At 46.3% G+C, this 13,888-nt stretch overlaps 1 protein-coding gene across 1 annotated transcript; it reads left to right on the top strand.

The window, feature by feature from the left end:
* Positions 1–495: 495 nt before the first annotated feature.
* On the top strand, positions 496–12,685 carry irs2b (insulin receptor substrate 2b). Its single transcript, XM_029530643.1, has 2 exons — positions 496–4,061; positions 10,320–12,685. The coding sequence occupies exons 1-2, from the start codon at positions 704–706 to the stop codon at positions 10,322–10,324; spliced, it is 3,363 nt and encodes a 1,120-aa protein (XP_029386503.1). The 5' UTR covers positions 496–703; the 3' UTR covers positions 10,325–12,685.
* Positions 12,686–13,888: the final 1,203 nt, after the last annotated feature.

Here is a 13,888-nt window from a genome sequence, read left to right as displayed (position 1 = left end):
GACTAGTCCACTGTGCATCATTATTGTTACCATCCAGAATGATTATCATCATCATTATTATTATTGTTATTGTTACTTATCGACTTATCATGTGATGTTCCATAATCACTCTCACTTTATCAGATATAGGTCAGGAAATTTTGTGTTGGTCTGCCTGTTGGCTTATAGGTTACATATCCTAGTAAAAACAAAAAAAAAAATCTTCTCAGTATTGGATCATAGGAGCGGAGCTGCTATAAATAAAGCTACAGCTCCAACTGACTACGCTCAAATGAGTCGGAAGAGGGCAGAGTGATAGTAGGAGGGCCTTTTCCTTCCCTCTCTCTCCCTCCTTTGAACCGAGCATTCATCCCGTTTCCACCAATAGGCCCAATGAGCTGACTGCGCACCACCCACTAGCGGTGTGTGTGTAATTTTTTTCTCCCCCCCTTTCTCCTTCCCCTTCTATTTTTTAAACCAGAGCTTGATGTGTAGACCGTCACATGTTGCCCCCCCCCCAACTCAGTCCGGACACCAGGAGACATGTGTTATTTATTGCTCAGCTGTGGGAGAAGACGGACGGACGCGCAGTCGGCTCTGGAAAAATAAAACAGAGGAGTAAAATAAAAACTTAAAAAAAAAGAAGAGGAAAAAAAAAAAAAGCGCGGCGTTTCTTCGAGCAGAAGAAGCGGCATTGTGTCTGTGATCGCGGAGGAAAGCGAGAATGGCGAGTCCGCCAAACGCCGGAGATCAGTCGATACCACCCGGCGGCACGAACTCGAGCGGCGCGGTGAAGAAATGCGGATATCTGAAGAAGCAGAAACACGGACACAAGCGCTTTTTCGTGCTCAAGGAGCCGAGCGAAGGCTTCCCCGCTCGGCTGGAGTACTACGAGAGCGAAAAGAAATGGAAAAACAAGTCGGCCGCTAAGAGAGTGATCCCCCTCGACTGCTGCCTCAACATCAACAAGAGAGCGGACGCCAAGCACAAGTATCTCATCGCCCTTTACACCAAGGATGAGTATTTCGCGGTGGCGGCGGAGAACGAGCCGGAGCAGGAGAGCTGGTACCGGCTCCTGACGGACCTGATGGCCGAGGGGAAAGTGTGCGACGGCTCGGCGTCCAACTCCGCGTCCTCGCTGGTCGGCTTCGACGAGGCGAGCTACGGGGTGATCACGCCGGTCAGCGCCGTCTACAAGGAGGTCTGGCAGGTTAACCTGAAGTCCAAAGGCCTGGGCCAAAGCAGGCACCTGACCGGGGTCTACAGGCTCTGCCTCTCCAGCCGGACGATCAGCTTCGTCAAGTTGAACTCGGAGGTCGCCTCCGTCATCCTCCAGCTGATGAACATCCGGAGGTGCGGCCACTCCGACAGCTTCTTCTTCATCGAGGTGGGTCGATCCGCAGCTACGGGTCCCGGGGAGTTGTGGATGCAGGCGGACGACTCCGTGGTGGCGCAGAACATCCACGAAACCATCCTGGAGGCGATGAAGGCGATGAAGGAGCTGTCGGAGTTCCGTCCGCGCAGCAAGAGCCAGTCCTCCGGCACCAACCCGATCTCCGTGCCCACACGGAGGCACCTGAACAATCTGCCCCCCAGCCAGACCGGGCTTCCCCGGCGGTCCCGCACTGACAGCATGGCCGCGACCTCTCCTGTGAGCAAGTTTTCCTCCTGCCGAATACGCACGGCCAGCGAGGGCGATGGCACCATGACACGCCCCATGTCGGTGACCGGGAGCCCGCTGAGCCCGGGGGTCCACAGGACGGTGCTGAGCAGATCTCACACCATCACAGCTCGCCCATGTCGGACATTTGAAGCCTCTTCCCTCCAGCACAGTAAGTCCATGTCCATGCCTCTGACTCATTCCCCACCCATGGCAGCCCCAAGCCTGGTGAGCCTGTCCTCCTGCCCAGACAGCAGCGCTCCTCGCCCCTCCAGCTGCAGTGCCTCTTTTTCAGGCTCACCCAGTGACGCTGGATTTATATCATGTGAGGAGTATGGCTCCAGTCCTGCAGATGCTCGGGACCTCAGGTTGCCGCTCAGCCTCCGTAGCAACACCCCCGAGTCCCTCAAAGCAGACACTCCCCCCTCCAGGGACAGCAGTGAGCTGGATGGCTACATGGTGATGGAGAGACAGAACCAGAACAGTTACCGCCGGCTATCGGAGCTGGACAAGGCTTACAGAAAGCGCACATACTCCCTCACCACTCCCCGCCAGCACAGGCCCCCTCCCCAAGTATCTTCAGCCTCCTTGGATGAATATACTCTAATGAGGGCCACCTACACCAGTGGGAGCCAGCCTTCTCGCAGGTGTCACACCGCCTCTCCCAAAGGGATCTATCCTGAGGATTACAGGGATGTCCAGATTGGATCTAACAGTGTCCAAGCTGACAGTGGCTATATGCCCATGATGCCAGGTGTGACGCCTCAGACACCGGGGTCCAAGGACGGCCTCTACATGCCCATGAGCCCTATGTGTGTTTCTGCCCCAAAGCAGATCATCAACCCCCGTTCGCACCCCTCTTCTGCAGGGCAGGCCCTGCGCACAGACTCCCCCGGGAGTGTTTCCCTGGATGAAAGTGGCTATATGCGCATGTGGTGTGGAGCCAAGATGTCAGGGGAGAGCACTGATGGAAAGCTCACCAATGGAGAGTATCTGAATATGTCTCCCGTTGATCCTCTGGTGTCTCTCACACCCCCAGACTACATCCTCAGTCCTCCGGGAGGAGATCCCCACCCCCAACAACATCACAGACAGCCTTATTCTTATAGCTCTCTACCACGCTCTCTTAAAGGCCCATTGCAGCGCAACGGGTCCTCAGACACAGACCAGTATGTGGTGATGAGCTTACAGAGACAGCGGATAGAAGAGGAATCCAACTACTGTCCTGTCTCTCCAGGGAACTCTGTGGCCAGCAGCTCTCCAGGGACCTCCTCTGCTCCATCTCCTCTTAGACTGGCTCGGGCAGACGGGGGTCTGGTACACAGGAATAGAGCATGTCGGCCCACCCGCCTGGCTCTCGAATCCCTCAGAACGTTACCATGTATGAACGAACACCCCGCTCCCTCAGAGCCACGCAGCCCCGGAGAGTACATCAACATAGACTTTGGTAACGTTACCTGCGACCCACAGGTATCCACAGTGTCAGAGAGCTCAGAGTCCTCTGACAGTCTAATGTGTGGAAAGAAAGGATCCCTGCCACTGTCAGACTACGCCAATGTTGATGTCAGCTCCCCAGGTCACCTGGGCTCAGACCGAGCTAGGGGTTCCCCCCCTGCAGGGTGCCTAAGTCATACACCTGCAGTCTTGGCTTGTCCCTTGAGTCCCCAGCAGAGCATTCAGGGAGGCGAGGAGGAAGAGGAGGAAAAAAGCATAGTGGCGCAGACAGAGAGGGGGGTGGCAGAGGAGTTTCCTCTCCAACCGCAGGTCAGCCTGACTTGTCTGCCTGCTTCAGTTAAGGATGACTACGCTGAGATAACTTTGAGTCCTTCTGCGCCTCTTCTTCCTGCTCTCTGCACCACCGATGTTGCGCCCCTCCCCACTAGCCCCACCGCCTGTGTCCAGAGACTCAGCCTTGAAAGCAGCATTGTGGATGCTGTGCCCCATGTCCCAGAGCACTCTTTCCTCATGGGGGGTGCTTCATTATCTGTCACCCTTGTGGATCCAAACAGGGGTGCCAAAGTGATCAGGGCTGACCCCCAGGGGCGTCGGCGGCACAGTTCTGAGACATTTTCCTCCACCACCACTGTAACACCCGTGTGTCCATCCTTTGCCCATGACACCAAACGGCACGGCTCTGCCTCTGTTGAGAACGTATCCCGCACTGTTCGCAGTTCCGAGGGATCCGAGAAGGACTACGGGAACAACAGCCCCATGTGTAGGGAGACGTCAGCTGGTTATCAGAACGGACTTAACTACATTGCCTTAAACCTGATGGAGGGGAACTTTGGAGGATGCCGGTTAGGGGGCTGTGATGGACTCCTGAGGTTGCAGCCAGCCTGCGGCTGCAAAGGCGGCATGAATGGCTTCAACACCAGCCCCTTTGCCAGCCTGGGCTTTAAGGAGACCGCTGCTGCTGTGAAAGGTGAGTGGTTTCATACAAGTCACACAGCCTCATTCATTCAGTAGGTTTTCATTCATGAAGGGAGTGTTCATCAGATATCGGCATCAGGGCCACTGTTTACTCTGCATAGATAGGCTGCTCGTCGCCACATTTTCATGCCAAAGTTGACAGTTGATGGTTATCTGTAAAAGAATATGCTGAAAGGAAAACTGGTTGAGAATTTAACCCGCCGACTGCTATTTTTTTGCTCTTAATTCTGCTTATCAGAACTCAGGCTAGAGGGAACCTTGTGCTTATTTTTTGTGAACATTTTTTCATTAGCCATGTCAACATATTGGATACACTGCACGCTGTTGGAATAGCAGGTTTTGTTCTTCAAACACAGGCCACAGAAGCTTTGGGAAGAAATGCTGTTCTGAGCATAGCTTCTGGGTGTAGGCTGTGATGTTTAGATAGCATTAGTCACTTACTTGTCACACCCATGACACACTGACAAATATGAAAGCCGTGTGATAATGGTGGGGGGGACTTTCTGTTTTGGTGTTTTGAAACTGCGCAGAGCTGTTAGAGCGGCAGCACCGGAACAAGAGCCAGCACCCAAAAAAATAAGAGTTTAGAAGTGGAAGAAAGAAGTGAGAACAAAATGCAAACAAATGCAAAGCAGGAGACATATATCGATGTCTTTTTACATCTCTTTAGACAGAAACAATAACTCAGGGTTCACTGCATTTAAAATAGATTTAAAATAGAACAGCCATCTTATTTTGAAATGGTGTTAATTTGGAAACTATATCAAGGCTTGTGGTCATATTTTATTCTGACTGGCTGTGTGACTGAGCCATGAAATCTTTGTGACGAGCTGTCTTTATGGGACAGAAGAGTTACAGTATAAATGTTACCTTTCACCCCATTCATTGTTGCATCATCGACTTTTCACGCATCTCTAAATGGCAGGGATTATGTACTGGGATAGATGACCTGGCAGGGGCATGTCAGAAGTTGCTATTGTTTGAAAATAAAACACACTGTTAGGATCATCATGAGTCAGGAGTCAGTGTTCCTGATGGTGAAATACAAGAGTTTAATTGTCGTTTGCGGTTTCACAACCAAGTTGTCCCTCTTTGTCTCTGTTGGCTCTCATGCTGTGAACACAGCCAGTGTGGAGCTTGGTGGAAGTCATTGGGTTCCCCAGAAAAACAAGTGAGTCAGTTGTTTATCAGTTGTCAGGTACTGGGTTTCAGGACTGGAATGTGGGCAGTGTGCAAAGGTTGCTGGGAGAGGTGAATGCTCACTTGTTTTTCTAACCTGGTAGGATGGACTCGCAGGGGGGATGGGAGGATTTTCTTTTTTTCACTGCGAGTAACTTGATAAAAAAACATGCCTATGAAACTGTTTTACACAGGAGCTGATGTTCACTAATGTTTTGCATGAGCTCGCATGACATAAAACCCAGGTGCAAGAACTGACGTGTGCTTCCATTTTTCTTAGTTATCATCAGTTCATTCTGTTTTGATACTTCTATGTCTCAGGATCCAAATATTGAGTTTTGACCCTTAGTGGAGATGGCGGTCCAAGGCTACAAAAGCAAGGGAGGAGGAAAAAGAGAGGTGAGAGAACAATGGTGAGGGATGGATGGACAACTTGTTTCATTTTCCAGTCCAACAAAATAGACAATTGAGCTTTTGACTGAAGGGAGGGTGAGCGGAGGAGTTGGAAAGAAAGAAAGAAAGAAAAGAAACAGAGATGCAGCTCAGTGTTGTTCCAATAAACGTTGATCTCTGCTGTTGTATCAAGGTTATATAAGTCCTACCTAACAATTTTCTGGACATAACAGTGAACCACCACTCAAATACAAAAGGCTATGTTGTGTATGTTAGAAACAGAGAAGGGCACATCTGTTTACTACAAGGTGTCAAGTTTTACCACATTCTCTTCTTATCAGTGAATGGGCCACAGTTTGTATACCCAGCACTACATCAGCATGAACCGGGTACATTAGGAAAATAAATTACCTGCCCTCATTTGGCATTACGGGATGAGGTCAAGGTGGAGAAGGAGAGTTGCTGCTTCCCAGCTTGAAATGCAAATCCATAAGCACATCCTAGCAGTGTGTTTATGAGGGCTTTTCATGTGGAACAGTGGAAAGTGGTTCAGTCTGTTAGGTGGTAAGGTTTTGCTGTTGTTGTTTGGGTTTTGGCCCTGACATTACATGCAGGGGGGAGAGGGGAAGCAGCAGGGCAGAGGAAGGGGGGCCTGTTTAGCTTTCAGTGCACGCTTTCTGGCCCTGCCTACAATGTCAGTTTCTTGACCTTTGAACTGGTTGTGTGGGAGAGAGAGTGACAGGGATAGGCTTAGAGAGAGATGCAGCCATCAAGGCATTTCCAGAAATCCACACACCTCTGAGTGTGTATTGCTTGAAAAAAAGGGAGTCTGCGTGCTATTTTTAAAAACTTTTTGTCTCCCTTTCTTTAGTTTTCCTTTCAGAGCACATATGTACCACCACTTCTCTTCTCTCCATTAAGACCCATAATCTTCTATTCCACTTCTTTCCTTGGTTATCTCTCTGGCTAAAGATCCTGCCGGGGTTGGGAGTAAAAAAAGAAAGGAGAAAACTGACTCGCACTCTCCATTGGGGGGGTTAAGTCTGCCCCCCACCACCACTACCACTATAACAACAACCCAAACATACACACCCATTTCCACGTTGTGTGTCAATGTCTCCTGCTTGCGTACATATACACAGGCATCAGCAGATGGTGGAGGGGGGTCAGGGGTTTTGCACCTGCCCTACCAAGCAGTGCTCACTAGTTATCTGGCCCTTCAGAGGAGAGTGACAATACGCTAATGACTGGCCACCATCTGCCACAACAGGGAGAAGGTGGGGGTGTGGCAAAGCAGTTTCAAGAAGCAATGTCCTCCCCCCAGCCTTCTCTCCCAGTTTTCCTCTTCTTCTCGACATTAATTGGTTTCTGTTTTTCAGAAATCATGTGATTCAACTCCCACACCTCAACCCAATACCCCACACACAGACACACACAGTCCTCCATCACACCGGTGCATTCAAGCCTCATTCCCGTCCTGCTGTTAGCTGACCTCAGTAAACTGCCTCCAATTGGCTTTTTACACCTTAGGTCATATAGGTTTGTCTGATGTCGAACTAAACAATTAAATAATCATGTCTGATTTGAGTAACAAACAAGTCTCTCGCGCCCATTGGTGCTTGATTTAGGTCATAAGCACAATAAGAGATGGGCCAGATGCTTTGAACAATAATTTGAAATGAGCTGTGATGATGAATTGATTATTCAGCAGCTATACTGACAATTGATTTATGCTTTGAGTCATATTATAGGCAAAAATGCCAAACTATATGATTACTTGGAGTCCTAGAAATGTCTTGTTATGGTGTGTTCGTGATCCCTTGGGAAAGTACAATATCTGAAAATCAGGAAGTATCCACTAAAATATGACCATTCAGCTGCACACACAATCTTGTCTTGCAGGTCTGATGTAACCGATGTGCACAGTGTGATTGTGCACATCAGTATCATCAGTATGGTATTTTTCTCTAGAAAGCCCACATTACTAATTTATTACATTATTTACTGATTTTGCAGTGGAAGAGCCTGTTCATTTCCAAGAACACTTAACTCTGCAAACAGCCTAGCTTGGTTACTAGATTACATCCAGTTTACAGCACTCCTGGCTGTGTGATACACAACTTTGTGAACAAAGTAGGGCGGGGTGTTCCAGCACTAGCTAAAAACAAAGTTAACCTCCCATATCCTCAATTTAGCCTGGAGGTAAGACGGATTACATTCACTTCAGGATTAGACATTACTGAGTAGCTTGTTTTTCTACAGGGAGAGCTTCTTTACATGTGACATGATAAATGCCATAGATCTGTTAGCTACAGACTGAAGAAAATCATTTTTAGGTTTGTCAATATTGACAAAAATAATTTTTGATGACAGCAATTGTTGAGTAAGACACAATTTAAATTCACTGGTAAATTAGGGGATATATTGCCTATTTTATCTAATATAGTGATATGTGATAATGAGTGAGCAGGATAACAGGGTTATGGATGTTGGTGGTGGCTGTTGTTGTTCAGACGAGGTGTGGGAGATCAGAGGTGAAGAGTCGGACAATGTTTGTTTGGTGGAGTGCTGCTGTAGATCAGGGAGGAGCCACCAGGGCAGGAATGTAAACAGAGCATATCTGAGCCCGCTGATCTCTCCCTATCTGTAGGAGGAGGAAACCTGCTCCTTAACATCAGCTTTACTGTTTGCAGAAGCTCGGTTTTCCAGTCTGCATATAACCAAACAAAACACACGCGCGCACACACACACACACACACAAAAACAGTTGGGGATACCCTTCCTTTTTTCTTTCTTTTTTTTTTTTTTTTTTTTTAGCTGTTGCAGTTCAAAAATACAACTGGAGCAGTTCCTCTACGAGACCAATAACTTCGCTCTGCAACAACATGGAATTACTCAAGCAGGCGATGCATCAACAGACATGGGCCGTTGTTTACACTGCCTGTGAAGCACCAGAGAGGAGGCTGCTAATGCATGCCTGCGTGTGTGTCCTAGCCGTGAATGGAGCAGGGCTAAATTTAGCCTGTGAGAACTAAATAAATAATGAACAGTGTGTGTGTGTGTGTGTGTGTGTGTGTGTGTGTGTGTGTTAGGGTTAGGACGGGGCACGTACGTGGGTCTTTGGGACGGGTGGGTTGGGGAGGAGGGGTAGGAGCCATTGGGTTCATTTTCCTGCTGGACCTGTCCCTTTCTCTCAATGCCAGCACCCCCACCCCACCCCCACCAATACCTCCTCACAGACCCTACCAAAAATCTCCCCGCCCACCCACACTTTTCTCCGATCAGCATGTGCATGAGATGTGCCTGTGGGGGTGGGGGTCTGGGGAGGTCCTACACACCATATTGCACCATTGCACGTTGAACAGTCATAATCTTGCAGATTGTTTACATTCACATGTACACCTGGTTTCTAATCTGAGCTGTCAGTGATTCAGCCATCCTTCCCGGTAGATCTCAGTCATTCTCACCCAAGTGTCTGTCTCTACAGGCCACTGACTGGCCCAGCCCCTCCAGAAAAACACACACATTCAGACTGCTATGGACCATCGGTCCCATGACCTCACTGCATTCCCGTTCCTCTCAGTCAGGTTGAATCTGTTAGTGTGGTTTTTCCACCACTTCCCAACCCAGTGATTCTATTTTTTTTTTCAGACTTCAGCATCCATGGCAATGAAGAGGCAGAGTGCAGCTGGCCCAGGTGGCCACTGGAGGGAAATGGCTTATTTGACTTTGACAAAAACTCTGCGGCTTAGTGTTTTTGCATCTATGAGCACCTGTAGAAATGCCTCAGCCTCTTTTTTTTTTTCATTTTTTGATGTAACATGCTTCATTTTGAGAAGTATGTACAGGGCAAAGGGAGAACAGACGTGTGTGTGTGTGTGTGTGTGTGTGTGTGTGTGTGTGGAGGGGGGGCCTCTGAATGAAAGGTTTGTTTTAGAGAATGACGATTACAGCCAGCTTTGTGAAAACAGCTCTTGTTCACGACTGGAGAAGAGGGAGACAGCGAATGAGGGAAGAAATGCAGCCGTGTGTGTGTGTGTGCGCGTGTGTGTGTGCGCGCGCGCGCGCGCATGTGTGTCTCAACCAAGACTTCCGCTCCCATTTGATAGCTCTGCATGCAAATGAAACCTCACAAACAAGTACACGGGGGCAAGAGTCATTGTGGCTTTCCACTGGGAGAAAGGTGACACCCTGAGAACTCTCAGTTTGTAGTACATAGAAATACACAGCTCTGGTGTATGTGTGGGAGTAAGTCTTTGTTGATTTGACTTCAGTGGGTATGCAGTCAAGAATACCAGTGTGTGTTTTGGTGTGTGGGAGTGATGTTAGTCCCCTTTGCTGTTCTCGGTGGCTGCCCTGTGTCGGTTGCACGGTGCTAAATGCCATTCTGTTTTTCCTTGCTGTGAAAGCACTTGCCACTTCAGTGTCTACCAGCTGAGGGATACACTCACATATACACCAGGCAGCTGCAGGAGAATTTACTCCTTACTTGGTAACAGAACGAGGGTATATGTTTGACCTTTTCTTCTATTCGGTTCCTTTGTCCAGTTTAACTAATTATAAAATGTGCGTAGATACCCTTCAATTAAATTTCTGAATTGAGTATTGACCGACTGTCTCACTGTTGAATGACATTTCTAAACTTGCTTGTGTTTTTCTTTTCCTCTTCCTCTTTCAGAATGAAGTCTGATGAGTTCCCACACACCCTCTGCACACATCTCCCTCCTCTGCCTGTGACCGTTGGATTTCACTGCAGTCAAGTGATGAGGTCACCACAGCGACAGTTGGACCATGCGCTGCAGCCAATGTCCTTTGACCCCTTCACTGCCTTTAAAGGTCACAGGGACAGCCATCACCATGGAAACAAGGACTTGACCCTTGCCCCGAATCTTCCCTCCGCTTTTCTCTGCACCAAAACATTCAGGCACCATTGCTGCTGTAGTACTAGATTCCTTGAAAAAAGAAAAATAACAAGAACTTAAATGGACTCTTAATTCTAATTATAGATAGGTAACTATTTATCTATTTAACTCTGTACGTAGGCCTGCAAAATTATTCCACAGTATATTATGTCGTTATGTTGAGTGTCGCTCTTACCATTCATTCACTTTCAACTGGCTTTTCATTTGGCTTCAGCCAAAGTGCTGTCAGAAACTCTCACCTAAAAACTTGTGAGCCAATCCTGGAGAGCAAGTGTGCACGCACATACACGCAAAAAAAAACAAAAAAAAACTAAAACCCTTACCTGCATACTGATTACATGTATTTATTTATTTATCATGTATGTATGCAGTAAAAGAGATGTGTGTGTAGATTTTTATACAGATTGTACTGCAAAAAGAGGTGGCATTTATGAACATATAAAAAAAAAAGTTAACGTGCTTACAAAAAAAAAAAAAAACCCTACCTCAGCAAAAACCAGGTTGGTACAAATTCACACAAATGAAATAGATATAAAATATTTATTTTCAGAGGTGAATGTTTTTTTTAAGAATCACCAATCCAAAGCCTTACTCTAACCATCAGCCCCCTTTCTGATGGATCGTTTTAGTTTGGACCTATCAACACACAGTATATCAAAGATTTAAACGATCGCTCTAGAGACTGAATGTGCATCAGTGCTGAAGGAGAGGCAGCCTCTCTGAGATTAAGTTTCTTCTCACCCCACCTACATGTATGACAAAAATATGTATTAAAAAATACAGAGTAATATATTTATTAATATGTCTGAGTCAGAGGATTCATACACACTATATGAAAATACTTGACATTGCAGTGCATGCTCATGTGCATGCAGGTGTCACACATCCAACCAATGCAGAACGAACCCACACAGCCCGCAGGAAGCTGTGGCCTGCTGAGACGAGGGATGAGAACACGAATGTTTGAAGTAATTTATACAGAGTAACTGGACAGCCCAGTATCATTTTCTCACCTGATGCCTCGTCGTGGAGTCTGTTTCTGCCGCACCACACCGGCCAGGGCCGAGCAGTGTGGCGAACGCAGGACGCATGCTGACTGGCTGTCCAACGAGCCACTCGATAGCTTGAAATCACGGCCTCCACTGCATGGTCTTGCACTTACAAGCTTTCTAGATTGTAACACAAGACACGCTGAATGTAGTACCAAGCTGTGCTCCGAGCCGGGGAGCACGCACAACCCAACAACAACAACAACAACAACAACCACAACAATAATTCTAAACATGCAGAGGTACTGAATGGCAACCATAACGGATACAAGCCGAATAAAAGAGACAAACCAGGGGAAGTATCTTATTATTTATCTGAATTCACTGGTACTTAACCTTTGCCTATATACTGTAAATACTGCAACGTTACAGAGAATTACATCTAAGCAAACGCTGCAAAACCTTTGAGAGATGTTAAGTTAAATAACTTCTTCTGTTTGTACTGTACATAGTATGTGTTTGAGTGGACTTTCTGATACAACAAAAGCACTAATTAAGTTATACGCTAACCAGTATGGTTCGGCTTTGATTTCTTTTTTTTTTTTTTAACTGTCATGGAATAGTCTTGTGAAATTTATGCCACTATGAGGACATTTTCTAATGCTGTAATTCTGAAAAAGATTTTAAAGAGAAATCATTATTACTTGACATAATTAATTCTTGTTACTAAGGTACAACACAAATGGCATATATGCAATATTTACACTTTTGAAAATTAGTTTACAAAGATGTACCAAATGTATAAATACTGTTAATAATGTTTGTTAAACCTTAAATCAGATTTTTTGCTGTTTGTAAATTTTTTTTCTTCAAATTTGAAATGGAAAGGGTTTTTTTGTTTGTTTGTTTTGAGCAGTGTTTTGCATTTGGATAATGTTTCAAGTTTTTATTCAGCATCTAAAAGGTTATGAAATGGGGCTCTGGCTTATCTTGCTGTGTCTTTCATTGTAAATAATTCATATCTTGCATATTGTGATGCTACTAAGAGATGATAATTTAAACTTAGTTCATTGCTTTAGATTGTATTGATTCTTTATAGACACATGCAATAAATAATGATGTTATTTAAGAGAGCCATTCGCCTCTGTTTCAATACTCCTCCCTCTCGCCTCCCCATCACATCCCAACAACGCCTGGCTTTTCATCTCTCATTTGAATGGGCCCTTGCTACAGCAGATGTTTCGATTCAAATTTCTCCCTCATTCATTAAGGAAAACCCTCATTAGGAATGAGAGAAGGAAAGAGGACACATAACTTGATTTTTTTTCATTTCCCTTATCCCTCTTTGTTTTCTCTGGAGTGTTTTTAAAGGCTGGCTCCAACTGAGAACGCATGCATCCAGAATCGGGTGTGGGCCTAACCTTGCATCACCCCCCAACATTAGCATTGTTATTGTTTTTCTGTGCTTGCCTTCCAGTCCCCACCCCCAGTAATAGTAATTAGGCCGGCATGTTGAAACAGCCCTTGGAACTGGGAGGGAATAAATAACACTGTGATAGGATTATGATTTTGCACCCTTAGCCATATGCTGTCAGATTATTTATTCTCAGAGCCCCGCTAATTAAAATGGTAATTAATGCTGAGAAATAGGTCTGATTGTCTGCTATGGTAAGTGTTGTGTGTTTGGATGGGAGGAGGGGTTGGCTCTTAGGTTTGTGTTCATGCGCTATGCACAAGACATGAGATGCCTGTACTTAAATCCGGCGTATGAGAGCAGTAAAGTGGCCGGAAGAGCTGAAAGGAAAGGTGTGGGTTACAGAGAAATATGCAGGTTGACCAGCAGGAAGAGCAGACTGATAGCCTGAAGGTAGGTCACCATTAGGGTGATTTGTTCCTGCAGCAAACGTAGACGCTAGAGGGCTAATGACAGAGCAAAATCCTTAAGAGCAAAGTGCGACACAGTCTCAGATTTCATCGAAGTAAAGTTTAATTACAGACAAGACTCAAAGAGTGGATAGAGTGTAAACTGCAGACTCCTAAATCTCCATCTAGCAGAGTAAAATTATAATAGTTTAATTAAGGTATGCAGAAAATGTTAACACACAAGATAATGATCCCTAAGTAAGATAATGGAAAGTCAGTGCGCCAGCTTGAATATGAACTATTATTCTGCTTCTGTGTGAATGAATGTGTACGTGGATGTGAGTTAGTGTTTTTTGTTTGTGTTGGGGGGCTTCAGCAGTAGATCGCTCCATATGAGCAGCGTAAAAGAGCCAATTACCCCAGGGAGTCATCAGCCTTATGGACAGAGACCTGCAGTTCCTCCACAGGAAATT

Source organism: Echeneis naucrates, chromosome 21, assembly GCF_900963305.1.
Source record: "Echeneis naucrates chromosome 21, fEcheNa1.1, whole genome shotgun sequence".
NCBI classification, from domain to species: Eukaryota; Metazoa; Chordata; class Actinopteri; order Carangiformes; family Echeneidae; genus Echeneis; species Echeneis naucrates.
This window is presented reverse-complemented; position numbering and strand designations above follow the sequence as displayed.

Bases quoted from the DNA above. Each gene is read 5' to 3' on its own strand.
- irs2b (XM_029530643.1), top strand. From the start codon at position 704: ATGGCGAGTCCGCCAAACGCCGGAGATCAGTCGATACCACCCGGCGGC.